Source organism: Schistocerca serialis, chromosome 7 (assembly GCF_023864345.2).
Source record: "Schistocerca serialis cubense isolate TAMUIC-IGC-003099 chromosome 7, iqSchSeri2.2, whole genome shotgun sequence".
Taxonomy (NCBI): Eukaryota; Metazoa; Arthropoda; class Insecta; order Orthoptera; family Acrididae; genus Schistocerca; species Schistocerca serialis.
In genome coordinates, this window is record NC_064644.1 from 284,828,917 (window position 1) to 284,852,946 (window position 24,030).

Here is a 24,030-nt window from a genome sequence, read left to right on the forward strand (position 1 = left end):
CCTTAGCTTACACACAATCTTTTCCGCGTTTATGTGGCCGCAGCAAGATACCATCAATTTTGACATTTACGCTCAACCAAATGTAAAGTTTCTCGCACTTTTCAGTAATCTCACTATAATAAAAATTCACAACCACCAGTGTAGGTTCCCACCTGACAACATCTCTTGATCATTATCTTAGTCCAGGAATTTACTAACTCTGAAATGAGTATGTGGTGTGAGATGATATACTACTGCTATGTCTCAACCCAACCATTGTGTGGATACACCAGTTTTTTCACGACATCCTGAAGGAGTTTCGGGCTCGCGGAGGCGGGGGTGTTGGGTGGTATAGGAAAAAATAATCTCTTTATACTTAATCCCAACACATGGGTGAGATACGGTGTTAAGGTGCAAAGAAAGGAATGAGATTCACTTCCCCCATGCAGTACTGATGCTACACAACTGTTCACTGATTTGACATGACATGACAGTAGCTTAGCAACAGTTACGGCGCACACAGGTACTGTATTGTTACACTGCTAATGTCTGGAGCAGCAGGATATAAGTATTTCTGGCTCTAAGTCAATCGACTTTTGCCACCATTAGCTAAACCACAAGGTAGCTGCCATAATTATGGAATTGTGAACTAGCTAAAGAGTTCAGGTTGCTGAACCAGTTTAAGTCACAAATGACTATCTGAGTCTACCTAGTCACTGATGATGTTTCCAGAATTATGAGACGGAACAATATTCACTGAAAAAAGATGTGCATCATGGCCTAACGTTCCTTAAACAAAATATCTGAGTATATGTTTGTGTATTGCTTTGCGTTTATAATTAGAGAGGCAGCTAGGGCTTACCGATCAGTTATCTCCACTGTGCACTTCTCGAAGTGTGCACTCCATGGTTAATAAATCTGATGCCGATTACTCCTATATCGCACACTGTCAAATCCTCAAACATTAATGCTACGATCATCAGCAAGTCTTTCCCTTGGAGGGTTTAACGCAACCTTTAGGATATGGTACTGAATTATCACAGTTCATTAAAAATGTGACATGAACATCGGACTACTCAACGCTGTGTTGCAACCGTGTTCCAAATACATGTGGTAATAATACACGTTCCACTCACATTAATGTTACCACTGCTATATACAGCGTCAGTATGCAATAGCCACTTAGACGAGGCGCAATAATGTTTCACATATTTGTGGTAATAATACACGTTCCACTCACATTAATGTTACCGCTACAGCGTACTGCTTGGCGTCAGTGTGGAATAGCCATTTACAGGTGGCATGTGGCAGCACTAGCAGTAGAGGGTTGGTAGACGCGGTAAAATGACCAGTCGTTGTCGTAGTGCGGAAACGGAGCAATTTATCTAACGTCCAAGAGGGCATAATGGTTGGTTTCAGGCCAATAATGGAAACACTTCCAAATTGGATAAGTTCTTAAACTTTTCTCGTGACAATGTGGTTAACATACATCGTGTATGAAAAAAAGGCGAAATCCGAAATTGCAGCCAAGCAACTGTGGTTTACCACGTGCCTTAGATGACAGGGATGAAGAACGGCTGCAGAGATGTGTTAAGCGTGAACAGATATGGAAGTGTTGAGCCAGAGTCCGCCAAGGGCTACCAACAGAGTCTTTTCAAGAACCGTTCAGGAAACGTTGCTGCGTGTAGCCCTCCACATTAAATGCTGGGATCAAGCACCCATGCTGACTACTGTTCATCGGTGACCAGGCTGGAATTCGCACACCAAAGCCGCCTTTGGACGTCCACTGAGTGGTGGCACGTGCCCTTTTCAGCTGAATCACGCTATATGCTACATCAGTCAGATGACCGTTAATGCGTACTGTCAAGAAAACCTGAAAAAATGATAGGAAGTATCCAGACGGATAACGGAGCGTTATGGTAAGGGGAATGATTTCATGACATTTCTTGGGCGATCTCGTACTTCTAGAAGACACAGTAAGCATGTATCCTAGGGGACTATATGCAGCCCTTTTACAGGTGGTCACATTTTTGGGACTGGACATTGTATTTCACTTTTACGTGTACACTAACTTATAAATTGAAATTAAAAGTAAATACTTGAGATAGTTGGAGGCTGGTGTAAGTTTGCTAATGATAGCTGTAGGTCGAAACGATATGGTAACGTAGAGTGTTAATGAATATCGTAATGAATCAAACAACCGTACATGCAAAATATACAACTAATCCTGAATCTCAGTAGTTGCACACACACGGTAACCATCACATTTTTGTGTCTGTGGAAGAAAGACAGCATCTAATCTAATTTAATCCAATGTGACCAATTAACACAAACATTTAAACAGATGGTAGTGTGTGGTTAGTAAATTCATTCATTTACTGCCCTGGTGAAACAGTATTTTCATACATTAACTTTGCACTTCACTGCCGAATTTTTATAGTGTCGGATATGGTGCTCATGGGCGCTGGTGTCCAACAGAAAGCCACCTCTTCCCCCGTCGATGTAGTGGATTGGGAGGAGGGGGATCCTGGACGGTATGGACTACTTTAGGTGCTGGGTACAATGTTACAACAAATGAAGCGCACTTAGAATATCAGGACAGATAAGAAATTTAGTACTGGAAGAACGTCTAATCTGCTCCACTGTCCGCAACATCGCAGATAATTCTGCATCAAAGACAGTAAACGCTTAAGGAAGTCGGACCCTGAGAACACGCTCTGGGAGAATAACAGAACCGCCAACAGAATCTCGCTGTTTCTGTCACCTGTAAAAACAGCGACATAATGGTGGTGCTCAGATACAATTTCAGAAAAGATCGCTTTAAAAACGGGAGTAGGACTGCTATCAATCCTGTGCCGCAACAAATCTAAGATTACTCTGGTCCTCTCCAGTAACCAGGATGGCAGACGGTGAAAATCCTGGATTTGGGGCCATACTGTCTCCACAGCAAGGGATTTCTGCACACACTGCATGCCGATCCCAGAGGGCATTGTGGGTCGTGGGCAGTTGGAAAAAAGGAACCCGAGAGGCAAACTAGAAACGTATGGTGCGCGAGTGAAGGCGGAGCTGCGAGGAACGTACACGCCTGATGCAACAGGAGGAGACGCCAGGGGATGGTAACCGGCGGTTAACAGTTTTCAGCACAGGGCTGGGTATGGGACTGCTCCTATCAACACATGTGGCCAACCGGAGCCCCCATGGTGGTCAGCGTCAATGATCTTCAAGTAGGAAGACCTCAGCCGTGAACGCACGTAAGCCGTATAAAACTGGCGGAGTTGTGCCCTATCCGTTCCCCAACACCTGTGGCTAAGGGATTATAAGATATTCAGTCGTTTGAGGTTTCGGGAATACAGGACTCTCAAGTGTGGCATACACGGCCCTCTCCATCCACTTCATAACTACCCACCCAAAATAAAGCTCAGCGTCATCCCTATCAAGAAATTCTCAGTCTAATCACCTATTTCTCGAATTTCATTTAAGCGTTTCGGAATGCTCCTGTGTTTCAGAAACTATATAGCACATGATATGTCAAATGAAACTGGTGCTGTCAGTAGTCCCTTCCATAAAATTCCTCATTATGGAAGCCATAACGGACCACAATTTTTCTTTATTAAAATAAAATTGTGGAAGGTATCCTTCGAGTAGCTTGATTTTGAAACAGTTTATAATGACTTGTAATTGCCTTGTAGTTCCAACTCAGTTCATTATCTTTTGTTTGATGACTGCACTCTTTATCCCCTATGTCAGAACCAACAACACCAACACCAGCAGGAGTTACCACAGTTTCATCTATGGATGGTTCAGAATTGAAACCTTCTGCACCAGAAGTAACGACAGCTGCAGCAGCACCGACAACGACCGCACCAGGTACACATTTTGTTTTCTTTTGCCACTTTTACTGATGCAGCAGCAGCTCCTATCTACATACCTTGCATATCTCAACAGATGATACCCCATCAGATCCAACAAACATTAAATGACTACAATTATCAGGAAAATAACAATATCTTACTTGTTGTCTTGTATAACATTTCAGTTAACCATTTACACAAATAGTTCACTTCATTTTGTAAATATCAAATCGGTGTCAACATTAAATTATGAATTCACCGTGAGTGTGAATCGACGTTTTAAACGGTCAATTGTAACATCGTATGAAGATATCCCGCAACTTCGTTTCTGTCCCTGTTAGTTTAACCAGCGGTAAACGTTGATAATCTCGCTCCACCTATTCGTGGTTAATATTTTGTGGAGCTCGGAGCGAAATCATGCGATTTTAGAGTAATATGTGCATGGGAAGTTAACTTACAACCTATCTCGCATTACCCAACATCGAGTTCGCTTTCACCAGTCCCATTCACAGAGGTGGTGTGTCTTGGGGAACACAACGTATCCTGAAAAAAGTACTCTCATTGACTAAACACGGGAGTAAATAATCGTTATCCATCTTCATTCCAAGTAATTGGCTTTCTCAAACACTCTGCGGTGCATATACCGGGAGATTCCGTGGTAATGTTACAAACTATCATGGAGTAGGGTATATGTATCAGTTTGAGGCAGTGGTTCCCCAAACATGCGGCTACCAAGTCGTAAATTAATGAAGATAATTGTTCTGACACCTCTGACAGTAGAATCCAAGACGTATTGGTATTGTTTTAGCTATGATTGTAGGGTAGACAATTTTCAGAGATGACTGTACGGACGAAGATAAGGGAAAATGTTTAGTAAATGTGGGTTATAAAATGCGTACCTAAAGAGCAATGACCACTTGTTCATCTTCGGTACTGTGAAGCACATCTCATCTATTCAATAAGTGCTGGTCACCCTTGTGGTGTACGTTTCAGAGTCAATGTTTAGTAAATAATTATTTCTTGCTTTATATAAATTATATTCTCCCAAAACACGGAGAGCAAAGGGCTTGGAGCTTAACAGAGCTGAAGGTGGACAAGTGCTCAAAACTCATGTTTACCAGTCATTTCTTTATGTTCTGGTACATACTAACATCTTTAGAAGTTGGCAATCCTAAAATTGTAGAAACAATAGTACCAGTATATATTTTCAACTGTCAGAAGTAGCAGTGATTGTTGTTTGTAACGTTCGACTTCTTTGTTTCCTGACCAGACTCCCTTACCTCACATAGGTACTTTCACCCCTATCCTCCGTCCGTGAGAGCTGGTAACATCATCACGGAAACATTTTGTGTAAGTACTGTACTGCACTTTGTACCTTATACGTGACGTCACAAGCCACATCCCCTTCTATTACCTCACCATGTACCTCCCGTCTCCTAATCAATTTTCCTTGCTTCAAGATGACCAACTCGAGAGCTTTTAAGGAAAAAGAAACACTCATATTTAGAGGATCGATCGCAGTGTAGTCTCCTATCAGGAGGAAAACTTTCTCATCTCAGTAATATTGTAGACATAAATAAGAGGAACTCTCCGCTTTGGAATTTTTCTCCATAGTGCACCTATAGCCACGTTTCCCTTTCCTGGCTGTGTAGGTTAATTACAGAAACGATGAATGTGGGTGAAAGGGCTGGCGGTAGCGTCTACGCCCAGTAATCGAAACATTCAGCGTCCGGGTTAGAACCCAGCCACTGCTTCAGTTTTGAATAAAACCCATCAGCAATGGTTTCTGTAGGCACTGGACAAAGGCCTTGTCGGAGGTGGTGGATGAGCGGACAGAGATTCAGGGCAATCTCTTGCCCCTCGAGCATGAATATGCGCCTAAAAGACGGAACAGGCAGCCGTGATTAACACAATGACGATGCAGATATTAATGGGAACAGCTGTTTTAAGGCCACATAATGTATATCTATAGGACAAGTGGCCTTCAGCAGAAGAAAATATCACGATGATCTCTCCATTGGTGAAAGAATCTTGATTAGGCCTCCATTTGGATATCCAGTAGGGAACTGACAAAAGGGAAGTGAGCATGAGAAAAAAGCAAAGGCTCAGGCTACATACAGTAGGGATCAGTGAAGTGAAATGGAAAGAATGTAAGGCTTGCTGCTGAGACGAATGCAAGGTAATGTCAACAGCAGCAGAAAATAGCATAACGTAAGGGTTGGACAAGCGGGAGCTACAGTGATCTGTTCATTGATGGGTTTGGGCTCATCAGATTCGACACCAACCAAAACCATAGTTTAGATACAAATGAAAGCCGTGCAAGCTGCATATGAAGATATAGTGGAAGTACATGAGAATATTGAACGGATATCACAGTACGTAAAGAGAAATTAAAATATAATAACGGAATGTGGATGGAGAGAATGGATCAGATGAAAAGGTTAAGGAAAAATATACACTTAACAGTAGCAATGACAGATAAGGAAATTTTGCACTAAATTTCAAATTCTAATAGTGAATAATCACTTCGAGAATCAGAGGGAGTATCAGCTAAACCACAAGTTAGCCCCCATGATAATGGCATTGTGAATTAACTAAACAGTTTGAGTTTCTGAACCACTTTCAGTCACAAATGACTGTCTGAGTATACATAGCCGCTGATGATGTTTCAACGATAATGAGACAGATGAATATTCACAAAAAACATGCTATACATCATGGCCTAATGCTTCTTAAACAAAATATCCCAGCATTCGTTTGTGTATGGTTTTCCATTTATAATTAGAGAGGCAGCAAGTACTTAGAGATTAGTTATCTATACTGTGCATTCTTCCAAGTGTGTATTACATGGTTAACTGAAATGGTACAGATTAATTCTATATCGCATTACCTCGATCCTCAAATTTTAGTGCTACCATACTTAGCAAGATTTCTGTAACCTGAAGGGTTTAACGCAGTATTTGGGATTATTAAAAATTTGACAGTGAACATTGGACAACTCAACGCTGTGTTGCAACCAAGTTTCAAGTACATATAGTAATAATACACGTTCCACTCATATTAATGTTGTCACTGCTGTATACGGCGTCAGTGTGCAAACCGCCAATTACAGGCGGCAGGTAGCAGCGCTAGCAGTGGTGGGGGTGGGGCGGGGGTATATATACTGTGTTGCCAGACGCAGTAAACAGTGCAGTTCTTGTCGTAATGCGCTAACGGAGCAGTTTATCTGAGTCCCAAAGGGCATAATCGCTGGTTTCAGGCTAAGAATGGAAACACTTCCGAAACTGCAAAGTTGTTGAACTGCTCCCGTGAGTGGTGAATGGCAAAATGGCGATATTCGAAATTGCCATCGAGGTAATTATGGTGTACCACTGGCCTTAGATGACAGGGATGGACGACGGTTGCAGAGTTGTGTTAAGCGTAAACAGATGTGAAATTGCACAGAAACTCACGGCGAGAGAATATCAGTTCAAGAGATCCTTCGAGTGGCTTGATTTCGAAACAGTTTATAATGTACTTGAAATTACCTTGTACTTTCAACGCAGTTCGTTATTTTTTGTTTGATAACTGCACTCTTTATCCCCTGTTGCAGAACCAACAACACCAACGCCAACACTAGTTACCTCAGTTTCATCCACGAATGGGTCAGAATTGAAACCTTCTGCCCCAGAAGTAACGACAGCTGCAGCAGCACCGACAACTCCTGCACCAGGTACACATTTTGTTGTCTTTTGCCACTTTTACTGATACACCAACAACTCCGATTTACGTACCTTACATACCTTAATATGTGATACCCAGTCAGTTCTAACAAACATTAAAAGGACGACAGTGGTAACGAAAATAACACGACCACAATTGTTCAAATGGCTCTGAGCACTATGGGACTCAACTGCTGAGGTCATTAGTCCCCTAGAACTTAGAACTAGTTAAACCCAACCAACCTAAGGACATCACAAACATCCATGCCCGAGGCAGGATTCGAACCTGCGACCGTAGCGGTCTTGCAGTTCCAGACTGCAGCGCCTTTAACCGCACGGCCACTTCGGCCGGCCGACCACAATTGTTGTCTTGCGTAAGATATCAGTTAGCGCTTTACACAAATGGTTCACTTCGTTCTACAAATATCAAATCAATGATAACATTAAATTATGAATCCATCTTGAGTGTGACACAACGTTTTAAATGGTCAATTGCAACATAGTTTTAAGATGTCCTGCTACTTGATTTGTGCCCCTATTAGTTTAACCAGCGGTATGGTTGATAATATCGCTCCACCTACTCGTGCAGTTGTGCAGCTCTGAGCTAACTCATAAGATTTTAGAGTTATATGTGCATGAGAAGTTAATTTACAAACTATTTCCTATTAGTCAACATCGAGTTCGCTTTCACCAGTCCCATTCATAGAGGTGATGTATCCTGGGGAACACAGAGTATCTTGAAGAAGGTACTGTCATTGACTATACGTGAGAGTGGATAAACGGTAGACATCTTCATTTGAAGTAATTTGGATTCTAGTACAGAATTCGGTGCGTTTACCGAGTGATTCCTTGATGATGTCACAAACTTTTATGGGTGATGGAGAATATATCAGTTTGCAGGCGGATGTGGCCGAGCGGTTTTAGGCGCTTCGGGCTGGAACCACGTGACCTCGGGCATGGATGCGTGGGGTGTCTTTAGGTTAGTTAGGGTGAAGTAGTTCTAGGTTCTAGGGTACTGAGACCTTAGAAGTCTAGTCTCATAGTGCTCAGAGCCATTTGAACCATTTTTATGAATCAGTTTGAGGGAAGGGATCCCCGTCCAACAACGACAATGTCGTAAATTATCGGCGACCGTTGTTCTGATACCTCTTTCAGTGGAGTGCAAAGCCTACTGGCATTACTTTAACTACGATCGTTGAGTAGAAAACTTTCAGAGGTCTGATTAGGCCCCCATTTGGAAATCCGGGAGGGTACTGACAAAAGGGAAGTGAGCATGAGAAAAAGGCAAAGCCTCAATCTACATATGGTGCGGATCAGTATAATGAAATGGAATGAACGTATAGATTTCTGGTGAGACGAATGTAGGGTAATGTCAACAGCAGCCGTAACCAGTGAACGAGAGGGTAGGACAAGATGCAGGAGGGAGCTACTGTGAGAGGTATAGTGATGGGGTTGTTTTCATCAGATTCGACAGTAAAAGCAGAACCACAGTTTAGGTGAAAATGCGAGCAGTGCGAGCTGTATGTGAATAGATAGTGAAAGTACATGAGGATATTGAAAAAAAAGGCTCTGAGCACTATGGGACTCAACTGCTGTGGTCATAAGTCCCCTAGAACTTAGAACTACTTAAACCTAACTAACCTAAGGACATCACACACATCCATGCCCGAGGCAGGATTCGAACCTGCGACCGTAGCGGTCGTGCGGTTCCAGACTGTAGCGCCTTTAACCGCTCTGCCACTCCGGCCGGCAAGGATATTGAACGGATATTCAAGTACATAAAGTGAAACGAAAATATAATACTCATAGTCGATTGGAATGTGGTTGCAGGTAACAGAATAGATGAGAAGTTTATGAAAAAAAATGCGCTTAACAGTAGTAATGGCAGAGGAGGAAATTCTGCACTAAATTTCAAATTATAATAGCAAATAATTAGTTAAAGAGTCACAGGTAGTAGTATATTTTGAAAGTACCCAATGAAAGGGGAAGACTACAGCTAGAACACACCAGAGCGAATTTAAATACGGTACTGTAAGGCGAAACCATGCACAGATGTTGACTCAGAACAGTATTAAATACCGATTAATAGTAGACTTAAGTTTAAGAAAATCGTCCAAAAAAATCTGTTTCGAAGCATGTGGGACTCTGAAGTGCTGAGGTGCGATGAGACGCGTTTGAATTTCGCTAAAGGCGTGGATATAAAGATGAGGAATTCCACTGCAGGCTCTTGAACTGAAGAGGAGTCCAAATCTCTGAAGTGGACAGTCACAGACGTTGGAAAGTCGTAGGTACAATGAAAGCTAATGCGAAGAAACCTTGGGCGAAATAAGAAAAATTTTAATTCACCAAAAAAAGATGGAAGTACAAAAGTGTTCAGGGAAATACAAGTATAAATCAATGCAAACGCTTTAACAATCGCTAGAGCGACGAAGTAATGAAATTAGAAACGATAGGACCGTCGGGAGAATTGTCTCAGCATATAGAGAAGTCAAATCAAACTTCATCAAAACTAATAGCAATGTTGACAACAATAATTACGCAATGGGACTCCCACCATTAAATGTAGAGCAGCGAGAAGATAGATGGAAAGAGTCCAATGAAGCCCTCTATGAGGGGAGGAGTTGTCTGAAGACGTGATAGAGGAAGAAATTGTCGTTGGTGTTGAAAATAAAAGCAATACTGTGTTACAGTCAGAACTTAACTCTTCTCTGTCACCCCTGAGTGTAGGTAACATCATAACGGACACACTCTGCGTAAGTACTGTACTGCGCTTTGTACCTTACACATGACGTCACATGCCAAACCCTTTCTATGACGTCACCACTTAACTCCCTTTTCGTAATCAGTATCCCTTTCATGGAGATGATCAATCAGAGAGGTTTTAAGGAAATCGCTACACGCATATTTAGAGTGTCGATCTCAGAGCACTCTCCTACCGTGAGGAAACGTTTCTCATCTCAGTAATGTTGTGGACATAAAGAAGAGGAACTCATCGCTTTGGACTGTTTCTCTATAGTGCACCTGTAGACTCCTCTCCATTTTCTGATTGTGTAGGTTAATTATGGATAAGATGATAGCGGGTAGAGTGTAGTAATCGAAACATCCAGAGTCCGAGTTAAAACCTAGCCACTGCTTCAGTTTTAAATAAAATTCATCACCAATGGTTTGCCGTAGTTACTGGACATAAGATGTGTCCATCGTCTGTCAACGGCCTTGTCAAAGATGGTGGATGAGCGGCCAGAGATTCAGGGCAATCTCTTGTCACTGGGACATGAAATTGCTCCTGAAGGACGGAACAATCAGCAATGATCAACACCATGACGATGCAGAAACCAATGGAACCAACTGTATTAGAGCCACATAACGTGTATCTATATAACGTGTGTCCTTTAACAGAGAAGATATCCAGTATTACAGTCAGAATTTAACCGTCGTAAGGTGTTGACTCTGTTTTGACTCACAAGGATCCTTGCTCGTTAACCACGTTTAAAATATAGTGTTTTAATAAAGATTATTTGCAGCCTGTTGCAGTATATTTGTCGAGAAAAGGAATTACAGTACGGTAGCTGTAAAGAAATGATGTCAACGTTGTTTTGAACAATAGAATGTCTATTTCCGTGGAAAGAAGGGATGGAGTAAGGCAGTCAGTGTGTTTTTGCTGTAACCACATCACTTTAAAATGTCAGTTACTTCTACTCAGGTCACTTCCTCCCTCCCTTCCGAATTCATATATTTTATGCTTTTTCCTAATATAATAGCCTCTTGGCAAGATCATGAAACCTAAGACACACTACTGAATATATGTGATATTCATGAAGTAGTTCTGGAGAATTAACTTCATGTTTCGCATTGTAACACCATATCTTCACCAGAAGACGCAGTTGATACTCCTAAACAGCAAATGTTAAGCAGTACAATAATTCTGATTTGGAACTGTAAATCAGTTGAGTGGTAGACGAAATACCTACTCAAATGGTAGCGGCATACAGAATGTACAAGGGTGTGGTGAAACGGCCTCAGCATTTTTTATGTGAAACCCTTGCAGCTTTTTATATATAATTAATTTTATTAACATTTTATATCTTCATTCTTCGTGTTTGCATATTTGCACTCCCCTGCAGCTAGAGGATACCGAATTGTAGCGGGTAACATGGTGGTGGGTAACGTAACTGTGAGGGTGCGTGAGAAACACCATGCTGCCATCTAGTTTAGAATTCAATGAATTCATCCACACATAGAAAAGACTCTCCTTCAGCGTGACAATGTCATTCCACACAGAAGCGCTATGACGTTTGCAGGAATCCAGTGCCATAGCTTAACTGTCACTGATTATCCTCCATAGTGAGCACACTTGGCCCCATCTTACTTCCATCTCTTTCCAAAACTTTAAGAACACCTTCGAGAACTTCATATTCATACTGTAGAATAGGTTTGAGGAAATGTGTGGTTATGTTTCCATCAGAAAAATTCAAACATTCTACACTGACGGTATCAATAAGAAGCGTATTCGTCGCCAGGGTGGCTATGTTGAGAATGAAATATGTAGACAAGAATAAGATGTAAGATGTTAATACTGTCTCTTTTGTTTACAAAACAGCAGAGTTATAGGCTTTCAGCGCACTGAATGATACTTCCCTCATTGTAAATGAAAACGAGCCTTACTTCACACTAAAATAAACGCTTATCAACATTTGTTTTCACTAGTGGCACAATGCTTGAAGCATTCCTCAGAAAGATAAAACAAATATGTTAGTCTGCATAGCACTTTGCTTTACGATGACGATGTCAGTGATAACACCAAATGAAAGCTTATATTAACACTACAATGCTACGATAGGAGCTGTCGACACACTAGACAATATGGTGTTCCCAGATATCATCAATGTATCTAAATATTACTCTTTCTTGCTACTTACGACCCACCCCTTGCCCACCCGCCTTCAACGAAAAGCAAACAAGCTAATGTGAAGAAAACTGTTCCCCCAAACGCTTTGCGAGCAACAGATTTATTGGACAATGAGGAGCCGAGGACCTTTCCCTAGATCAAATGTTGATAGACTCACTGCAGAAAGAAGAAATTGATGCTAGGAGTAAGAAGAGAGGGAGACGTGGTCTTTATGGAAAAAAAGAACTGAAAATTAAAGTTCAATGCAGTCTGATAAGTGCAAAAAATATATGACTTTCAGGGAACATCTTAGATACACGTGTAAACACTCTCGGTAAAAGGAATAATGTAGAAAAACAGAAACGCAAATCATTGTAATATATGGTTATGATACTGTACTATTGTATTATGTAGTTTGAAGAAGTAATGCACTGAACTGTCTACATAAGAACTGTATTTATGATTTGAATACACAAATGTGTAGAAGTGAATCTACCTGAAACAAAATGGGGCTTTTTAACCCCATGATCTTGATTGGATGTACATAATAAACACTGTAGTAGGGTTATAAGAGCTCTTGATAGCTTCAGATCAAATAATGCACAATGGAAAGTTAACATTCAATCGGAATTTCTAAAATTGTTTTCGGAAATGTCAAACAATTATCTACTCAAGTCGCTGAGTAGATTTTAAGATTCTAGCGTCTTACCATGGGACTTTAGGAAACATATCATAGACAGAATTACGGGCAGATAAGTGCGAAAAATATTGTAGAATCAGCTGAACAGCTGACACATCCCAGCTGCTGCCAAGAGTAGTACTCAGAATAATGAAAAAGTAAACAGAGAATCAGTTAAGTGACGTTAAGTTCGGTTCTAGGAAAGGTAAGGGCACCGCAGAGACATTTCACACATTGTGTTTGATAACGGAAGCAACACTGAAGAAAAATTGACGCTCATTTTACGTATCGAAGTAGAAAAAGCATTCGCCAAAGTAAATTGGTGTAAGATATTCTAAATTGAAAAAAGTATAAATAGGACGTAAGGTTTAAATGATACTCTGAGAAGAACAATTTAGCGGTGGAGAAGCATTCGTGATGGGCCACATCAAACTAGACAGATGACAAATGACATATAAATTTAAAAAGTATTATGTCTATAAATATTCCAATGGTTTTTAGTAACTCGTGTTAACCTACAGGAAATTGTGGGATACTGCCTGTGGAACATAGGGTTCCAGGTTCGAGTCCATAATGCAGTAAGTCATCTTACTTTGTTTCTGTGAACACTGTTAGCTCAACTCCATCATGTGTCTCCGATCTTAAGAAATAAAATCTGCCAGGTTAAGTTACTTACGTAAAAACATACATCTTACAGTAAGAATTTAAGCCCATGTAACTTTTCGTGCTGACAACCTCTATACTCAATACATATATTTCAACAGTGCATAAAATTCTTCCATATTCTTTCATATACCCTACTTGCTGTTGTTGAAAGAAACACAAAGGGACGATCCCACTAAGAGTTTTATCTTGTGTTGCCACTGAGGTCTCGACATCACCGCATTCCTTTAACCCTGCAAGGGGAATAATCCTTTTCTTCGTCACAGACGCTTTTGTATCACATAACGCAAGGGTTCATGGCCAATATTGGCATCCTTGGGGACATTTGCTATATCAGCAATAGGCCCTAATGTTAACCATGTTTCTGTCCCTAAGGTTGTATTACCTAATTCTTGGGCATCGTTAGTGGCTTTAAAACAACAACGGGTGCGTCAGTGCTGCAACACTGCAAGGGAATTAATAAGTGTCTCAAACAGAAAATATGATATACCTTGTACATAGTGGTTAACTGTACATAATATTTACAAAAGCATCAAACTTACAGAACAACGCATAACCAGTGGTCTACCTAGCAATGCGGATAAATCAGCAGAAATACGGATTATGCTTTGGGACCAGGCAGCCGCCAAAATCGTGTCTAAAACACAAAGGTTTCACCAAGGTCCCGACATTAGTATTCGAGGTTGTACAAAAAGATCATGGAAGTAGAAATTTTCACAAACAATTTCATGAGAGAAATTATACACATTTTGGGCTTTACCAATAAACGAAGCAAAAACAAGAAAGAAAAACCTAACCACTACAAGCTCCATAACAAAAATTCGGCGTGTCTGTGCAATATTACACAGCAGTCCACAGATGTCATGACCCCAGAACATCAGTAATACCTCTGGTATTAAAAATTAATTCGATTTTGCATTGTTGTTGTTGTTGAGGTCTTCAATCTTGAGACTGGTTTGATGCAGCTCTCCATGCTACTCTATCCTGTACAAGCTTCTTCATCTCCCAGTACTTACTGCAACCTACATTCTTCTGAATCTGCTTAGTGTATTCATCTCTTAGTCTCTCTCTACGATTTTTACCCTCCACGCTGCCCTCCAACGCTAAATTTGTGATCCACTGATGCCTCAAAACATGTCCTACTAACCGGTCCCTTCTTCTTGTCAAGTTGAGCAACAAACTCTTACCCAATTCTATTCAATACCTCCTCATTAGTTATGTGATCTACCCATCTAATCCTCAGCATTCTTCTGTAGCACCACATTTCTAAAGCTCCTATTCTCTTCTTGTCCAAACTATTTATCGTCCATGTTTCACTTCAATACATAGGTACACTCCATACAAAAACTTTCAGAAACGACATCTGACACTTAAATCTATACTCGATGTTAACAAATTTCTGTTCTTCAGAAATGCTTTCCTTGCCATGGCCAGTCTACATTTTATATCCTCTCTACTTCGACCATCATCAGTTATTTTGCTCCCCAAATAGCAAAACTCCTTTACTACTTTAAGTGTCTCATTTCGTAATCTAATTCCCTCACCGTCACCCGACTTAATTCGACTACATTCCATTATATTCGTTTTGCTTTTGTTGATGTTCACCTTATATCATCCGTTCAACTGCTCTTCCAAGTCCTTTGCTATCTCTGACTGAATTACAATGTCATCGGCGAACTTCAAAGTTTTTATTTCTTCTCCGTGGATTTTAATACCTACTCCGAGTTTTTCTTTGATTTGCTTTACTGCTTGCTCAATATACAGATAGAATAACATCGGAGAGAGGCTACAACTCCGTCTCACTCCCTTCCGAACCTTAGCTTACCTTTCATGCCCATCGACTCTTATAACTGCCATCTGGTATCTGTACAAATTGTAAATAGCCTTTCGCTCCCTGTATTATACCCCTGCCACCATTAGAATTTTAAAGAGACTTACCACTACTTGGTTCAATGGTTCAAATGGCTCTGAGCACTACGGGACTTAACATCTGATGTCATCAGTCCCCTAGAACGTAGAACTACTTAAACATAACTAACATAAGGACATAACACATATCCATGCCTGAGGCAGGATTCAAACCAGCGACCGTTACGGTCGCGCGGTTCCAGACTGACGCATCTAGAACCACTCGGCCACAGCGGCAAGATTAGCACTACTCGCAAAAAATACATTGCCTTGCATGTAGAGAAGTTAACTGCCCAAATCCCAATCAATAAATCTCTATGGGAGATACTTGGAAGGATAAGTCTAATAGGGCTGCATGACTCACGTGCAAGGCAGAGTTGCCTGTTGGTACTGCGTCTTCTAAGTCCATCCATATATTTTCCATCTGTTAAACTCACTTTCCTAACCCGCAGTGCTGCTGCAGTATGCTGCACTGTAAGGTTTTAGCTCCGCCGATAAATTACCCTAAGACAACAATACTCTGGCACCTGTAAATGAATAGGAAATAAATATCGTGAATTATTATCAAATTGTTGAGGTACAGTGCTATTTAATTTTTTATGTGGTGCATTCTTTACATCAATTGCAGAAGTTAATAACGTGTTCCTCAGAATTTCTAGATCACACATATGCATAACGAAATTCCGATCAACACAGCACAACCACAACGAATGAAACAGCTATGCATGCTTGTATTTATAATTATAAGCTGCCACAACACTTCTGTATTCTTTGACGTATCATTTTTGCATTCTATAATGTTGGGCTTTAAGACCAAAACACCAGGAAAGTGTAGGATGCAAGGAAGAAGAAACACGATATTCTTCAGAGGACAAAGAAAACCTTAACCAGCCATTATGACCAAGTTCCTGTAAAACAATATATTCGCAACACTAAGGTGTTAAGAAACCGCGCAGTCCTTATCGTCTCACTTATATACAGGAGTTGGAATGATGGAACATCACACGATGTAAATGGTTGAAATGGCTCTGAGCACTATGGGACTTAACATCTGAGGTCATCAGTCCCGTATAACTTAGATATACTTAAACCTAACTAACCCAAAGACATCACACACATCCACGCCCGAGGCAAGATTCAAACCTGCGACCGTAGCGGTTGCGCAGTTCCAGACCGTAGCGCCTAGAACCGTTCGGCCACACCGGCCGGCATACTTCAGTCTACTCTTCATCATTATTTAGTACAGTTCTGAGTCCTCATCTGTGCATGGGTCAGTCAAAAATGTAGTACCTCATGATCTAAAACTTGGACGGCGATGCAATTTTCTCCATTCTCACGTTAATAAAGAATCACAACTACCTATGTAGGTTCTGACCTGCCTCCACCTCTTAGTCATTATTTTAATCCGATTACTTTTTAAGTCTGAAGTGAGAAAGTGTCGTAAAATGATATACTACTGGTGTGGGTGGGGTTTGGTGAATCTGGAACTAAACATCTCTGTGTACTTAATCCCAAAACGTGGTTCAGATGCAAGGAAAATGGTGCAGAGGAAGGAATGAATTCCACTACCCTCAAATATTACTGATGCTACACATAGTTTCACTGATTTCACATGACGACAATATCTTTCCAACAGCTACGGCGCACACAGATACTGTATTGTTACACTGCTAATGTCGAGAGCAGAAGGATATAAATACTTCTGGCTGAAAGTGAATCGACTTTTGCCACCATTAGCTGAAGTACAAGTTAGCCCTCATGATTATGGCATTGTGAACTAGCTAAACAGTTCAGGTTTCTTAACCTGTTTAACTCAGAAATGACTATCTGATTCTACATAATCTCTGATGATGAGTCAAGCATTATGAGACTGAAGAATATTTACTGAAACATTCTGTGAATGATTGACTAATGCTCCTTAATCCTTCCACACCTGAATGTTTTCTAGAGAAAGGAAAATTTTTCTTTATGTGGTGATGCTCTTAGGTGATTTTCTAATGACTTTAGATGCAAGATTTATACAAAAATATTTATCCGTTTTCAAAACATACTTTGTAAACTTGGCTTCATTTTATGAACTAAAAAACTAATTACGAAATGTTATCTGGTGTATGAAACACCAAAACCTTCAGTCAATAAATACAATGCAAAATAATGATACCAATATTCGATTATCTACTGGAATATAGCGAATCAACCACGTCCGTGTGTACTGATGACATGAGCTGTTGTACCCTGCTGTGTTGACTCTCTGACATTTTCATAGAGATGTTAAATAGCTGACAGCACTTGCGCATGGTGAAAATGTTGAAAATTCACAAATGTATACCTCAGGTTTCCATTGGGAAACAATACTTCTGTCGCAGCTCCGACGCAGTAAAATTTAATTTACATAGTTGTAGGCAGAGGATCTGAAAGAGTTAAACAAAATAACAGAGCATGCGTTTGTGTATTATTTTCCATTTATAATTAGAGAGACACTTAGGGCTTACCGATCAGTTATCCCACTGTGCATACTTCGAGGTCTGTATTTCATCGTTAACTAAACTGGTACCGATTAATTCTATATCACATAATGTCAGATCCTCAAACATTAGTGCTACGATACTTAGTAAGCTGTCTGTTTCTTATAGGTTTTTATGCAGTCTTTGGGATATGATGCTTAATTATCCATGGACATGCGGTAATTATACATGTTCCAATCATATTAATGCTGCCACTGCTATGTAAGGCGTCAGTGTGCATCTGGCAACAGTACACGTTCCACTAACACTAATGTTACCACTGCTATGTACGTCGTGGCGTCAGTGTGCAATAGCCACTTACAGGTGGCAGGTGGCAGCGCTAGCAGTGAGGGGTGGTGGAGGGGGGGAGGGTATATAAACTGTGTTGGCAGACGCAGTTGGCAGTGCCGTCGTTGTCGTAATGCAGAAACGGAGCAGATTATCTGGCGTCCAAAAGACATAATCGTTGGTTTGAGGCTAAGAATTGAAACACTTCGAAACGGCTAAGTTCTTATACCTTTGTCGTGAAGCCATGGTTAAAGTACATTGTGTATGGAAAAAAATATCGATATCCGAAATTACCGCCGAGGCAACTGTGGTGTACCAAGGGCCTTAGATGACGGGCAAGAACGACGGCTGCAGAGTTGTGTTAAGCAAGAATAGACGTGCATATGTTCAGCAACTGACGGCCAGATTGAGTCCAGGGCTATCAACAGTGTCTCTTCCAGAGCCGTTCAGGAAACATTGCTGCGTATAGCCCGCCTCAGTAAATGCTAGGTTCAAGCATCCATGCCGATTACTGTTCATCGGCGACCAAGGCTGGAATTTGCACACCAAAACCGTATTTGGACGTCTACTGAATAGTGACAGATGCCCTTTTCTGCTGAATCACCCATTACGCTACATCAGGCAGATGGCCGTTAATGTGTACAACGAAGAGAACCAGAAAAAATAGACGGAAGTGTTCAGACAGAATAACGGAGTGTTATGGTGTGGGGAATGTTTTCGTGACAATTCTTGGGCGATCTCGTACTTGTGAAAGGCACATTAGGTTAACAGAAGTAAGCGTGTATCCTTGTGGAGTATATTCATGCTTTTGAGAGGTAATTACGTTTTTGTGACTGGATATTGTATTTCACTTTTACATGTACAAAGTGATAAACAGAAACTGGAGAAAAAGGAAACATTTACTATACTTGGAGGCTGGTGCAGGTTAGCTCATGATAGCTGTAGGTCAGAATCATAAGGTAAAGTTGATTCTAAATGACCATCGTAATGAAACAAATAACCATACTAGCAAACTATACCACTAATCATGAATCTGTGTCATCACACACCCACGGGAACCATCACATATTTGGGTATATGCAACGAAGACTTTATCTAATCTACTCTAATCCAATGTGACAATTGAGCACAAACATTTATACAGTTGGTACCGTGGGGTTAACAAATTTATTAATTTACTGCGATGGTGAAACAAATATTTCATACAGAAACTTTGTAGTTTACTGCCGAACATATACTGTGTGTGAATTGGTGCTTATGGGCGCTCAATGCCGATGTTCCCTGGTGTCCAGCAGAATGCCAGAAACTTTCCCAGTCGATGTAGTTGGAGGAGGGGATCCTAGATGGTCTGGACTACTTTATTTGCTGGGTAACAACGTTACAACAAATCAAGTGTACGTAGAGAATCGGAACAGACAAGAAATTTAGTACTGGAAGAACGTCTCATCTGCTCCACTGCACGAAAGCCGCAGACAATTCTGCATCAACGGCAGTAAACTCTTGAGGCAGTCGGACCTTGAGAACACGCTCTGGGAGAACAACCAACAGAAACCCACTGTTTCGACTCATCTGCTAAAACAGCTCCATTGTCGTGTTGCTCAGATAAAACGGCAGAAAACATCGCTTTAAAAACGGCAGTAAGAGTGGTATCCCTCCTGTGCGGCACCTAATCTGACATCGCTCTGGACTTCTCCAGTAACCAGGCCGGCAGACTCTTACAACCCTGGATTTGGGGCCGTACTGGCCAACCACCGAGGGACCGCAGCGCACGCTGCTTGCGGATCCCAAACGGCACTGTGGCTCGTGGACATTTGGAAAATAGGCGCTCCAAAGGTAGAATGGTTCAAATGGCTCTGAGCACTATGGGACTCAACTACTGTGGTCATCAGTCCCCTAGAACTTAGAACTCTTAAACCTAACTAACCTAAGGACATCACACACATCCATGCCCGAGGCAGGATTCGAACCTGCGACCGTAGCAGTCGCGCGGTTCCGGACTGCGCGCCTAGAACCGCTAGACCACCGCGGCCGGCCTCCAAAGGTAGACAAGCAACGTACGCTGTGCTAGTGAGGTCGGTGCTGAAAGGAACTTACACCCCCGATCCACAAGGAGGAGCCGCCGCCAGTTGGTAAGTGGCGGTTCCCCGGTCTCAGCACAGTGCAGGGTATGGCCTTGGTCCTATAAGCACATGTGGCCAGCCGCAGCACCTCGTGGTGGACAGCGTCAATGATCTTCAAGTAGGAAGTCCTCGATGATCCGTACATCATGCACCGTAGTCCAGCTGCGAACGCACGTAAGCCCAATAAAACTGGCGGGACGCGCCCTGTCCGTTCCCCAAGACCTGTAGCTAAGGGTCTTTAAGATATTCAGTGGTTTCACGGTTCTGGGATTCAGGACTCTCAAGTGTGGCAAACATGACACTCTCCATCCAATAAATAATTCTCAATCGAAAATAAAGCTCAGCATCATCCCTAACAAGAAATGCTCAATCTAATCTCTTATTTCTCGAATTTCGTCTCTATGTTTCGAAATACTCCTGTGGTTCAGAAAATATATGGCACATGATACGACAAATGAAACTGCTACTGACAGTAGTACCCTTCCAGGAACCTCCTCAATATGGAAGCCATAACGAACCACCTTTTTTCTGGATTAAAATAAATTTATGCAAGTGATCCTACGAGTGGCTTGAGTTCAAAGAAATTTACAATGTACTTGTAATTACCTTGTAGTTCCAGCACAGTTCATAGTCTTATGTTTGCTAAGTACACACTTTATCCCCTGTTGCAGAGCCAACAACACCAACGCCAACAGTAGTTACCACAGTTTCATCCACGATTGGGTCAGAATTGAAACCTTCTGCCCCAGAAGTAACGGCGGCTGCAGCAGCACCAACAACTCCCCCACCAGGTACACATTTTGTTTTCTTTTGCGACTTTTATTGTTGCAGCAACAGCTCCGATTTATATACCTTGCATATCTCAATAGTTCATACCCCATCACATCTAAGAAACATTAAAAGGACTACAATGGTCAGCAAAATACGAGTAACAAGACCACTGTTTTTGTGTTGTGTAACATATCAGTTAACCATTTACACAAATAGTTCACTTAATTGAGCAAATATAAAATCAGTGATAATATTAAATTACGAATTCACCGTGACTGTGTAAATAGTCAATTGCAATATCGTATGAACAAATTATGCAACTACATTTCTGTCCCTAGTGGTTTCACCAGCGGTAGAGGGTGATAAAATCGCTCCACTTATTTTTGTGTTGTATTATGTGCAGTTCCAAGGCAACTCTTGCAATTTTACAGTGTAGTGTAGTTGAGAGGTCAACTACCAACATATCTCCCATTAGTTAACATCGATATTTATCTCACCAGTCCCGGAGATAGAGGTGGTGTGTCCTGGTGATCACAGCGTATCCTGAAAAATGTACTTTCATTGACTATACATGACAGTGGATAATCGGTATCCATCTTCATTCCAAGTAAAACTTGATGTTACAAAGTTTAGAGGGTGATGGTGGTGTGTAAATGTATCAGTTTTCGGTAAGTTATCCGCATCCAGCAACGACCTTCTCAAAAGTAGTAGACGATAGTTGGTCTGATACCTCTGACAGTGGAGTCCAAGACGTATTGCTACTGTTCGAGCTATGATGGTAGGGTAGACAACTTTCAGAGGTGACAGTACGGACCAAGACAAGAGAAAATATCTATGAAACGTGGGTTCTAAAGTGTATGCTTTAAGAGTAATTACCACTTGCTCATCTTCGCAAGTGGGAAACACATCTCGTCTATTGAATAAGTGCTCATCACCCTTGAGGTGTAGAATTTAGTGTCCATGTTTAATAAACAATTTTTATCTACTTGTAGCAAGTGTGATTAACAGTACTGAAGATGGACAAGTGCTCAAAACTCTTGAGGTATGCTTTCAGAATTAACGTTGCCAGACGTTTTATCTGGTTTTTGTCCATACGAACATCTTTAGGAGTTTTCTATCCTAAAATTGTAGCAACAACAGTACCAGTACATGTTTTCCACAATCAGAGATAGCAGTGATTATCGCTCGTAACTTTTGAGTTGCTTGTTTCCATACCAGACTCCATTACGTCAAATCGATACTTTCACTCTTCTCTGTCACCCCTGAGTGTTGGTAGCATCATCATGGAGACACTCTGCGTAAGTACTGTACTGGGCTTTGTACCTCACACATAGCGTTACGAGTCACACCAATTTCTATCCCCTCCTTTAATCAATATCCGTTTCTTTGAAATGACCAGTCTAAGAGCTTTTAAGTAAAACGAGTACCACGTATATAGTGTATTGACCTCATTGAACTCTCCTATCATTAGCTAAGCTTCTCATCACAGAAATGTTTTGGGCATAAATAAGAGGAATGCACCGCTTTGGAATATTTCTCTATAGTGCACCTATCGCCTCCTTTTTCTGACTGTGTAGGTTTATTATAGGTAGGATGAAAGTGGGCTACAGGTCCGACAGTTGTATCTGTGTCTAGTATCGAAACATCCTGGGTCCACGTTAAAATCCAGGCATGACTTCAGTTTTGAATAAAATTCAGCAGGAATGGTGGCTATAGACACTGGACATATGATGTCTCCATCGTCTGTCAACGGCCTTGTCAAAGATGGCGGATGGGTGGACAGAGATTCAGGGCAATCTCTTGCGACTGGTGCATGAAATTGCTCCTAAAAGACGGAACAGTAAGCAATGATCAATACCATGACGATGCAGAAATCCCCACAATGTGTATCTATAGGACATGTAGCATTTAAAAGATGAAAATATCATGATGATCTCTCCATTGGTGAAAGATTACTGGTTAGGCCCCCATTTTGATATCTGGGAAGGAACTGACAAAAGGGAAGTGAGCATGAGAAAAACGCAAAGGCTCAGTCTACATATGGTGGGGTCAGTAAAGTGAAATGGTAAGAACGTAAGGTTTTCTGGTAAAACGACTGTAGGTTAATGTCAACAACAGCAAAAAATAGTGAACGAGAGGGTAGGACAAGAGGCAGCTACCGTGAGCTGTTCTGTGATAGGGTTGTTCTCATTGGATTAGTCAGCAAACCAGAACCACAGTTCAGGTAAAAATGGCACCAGTGCAGACTGCATAAGAAGAGATAGTGGAAGTACATGAGGATGTTTACCGGATATTGCAGTACGGAAAGGAAAATGAAAACATAATAATCGTAATGGACTGGAATATGGTTGTACAGGATGCACTACAAGAAAAGGTTATGGAAATGTATAGACTTAACAGTAGTAATGACAGAGAAGGAAATTCTGCACAAAATTTCAAATTGTAATAGCGAATAATCAATTCAAGAATCAGAGGGAGTAGATACTTCCACGGTATACATACACGGTGACAGGGGAAGACTACAGCTGAAACACACCACTGCGAAATCAAATACTGTATAGTAAGGCGAGCCGATGCACAGATGTAGATTAAGAACAATAGTTTGCGGTAATAGCATAGAAGCAACTACTCAAGTCGATTTACATCTACATGATTGCTCTGCTATTCACAATAAAGTGCCT

At 41.2% G+C, this 24,030-nt stretch overlaps 1 protein-coding gene across 1 annotated transcript in view; it reads left to right on the forward strand.

The window, feature by feature from the left end:
* Positions 1-3,719: 3,719 nt before the first annotated feature.
* LOC126413022 (mucin-2-like) overlaps positions 3,720-24,030 on the forward strand; it is a 49,114-nt gene continuing 28,803 nt past the window's right edge. The window contains exons 1-3 of the mRNA XM_050082915.1: positions 3,720-3,846; positions 7,423-7,542; positions 21,250-21,369. Of these exons, the coding sequence (XP_049938872.1) occupies positions 3,720-3,846; positions 7,423-7,542; positions 21,250-21,369 (367 nt within the window). The remainder of the gene's footprint in view (positions 3,847-7,422; positions 7,543-21,249; positions 21,370-24,030) is intronic.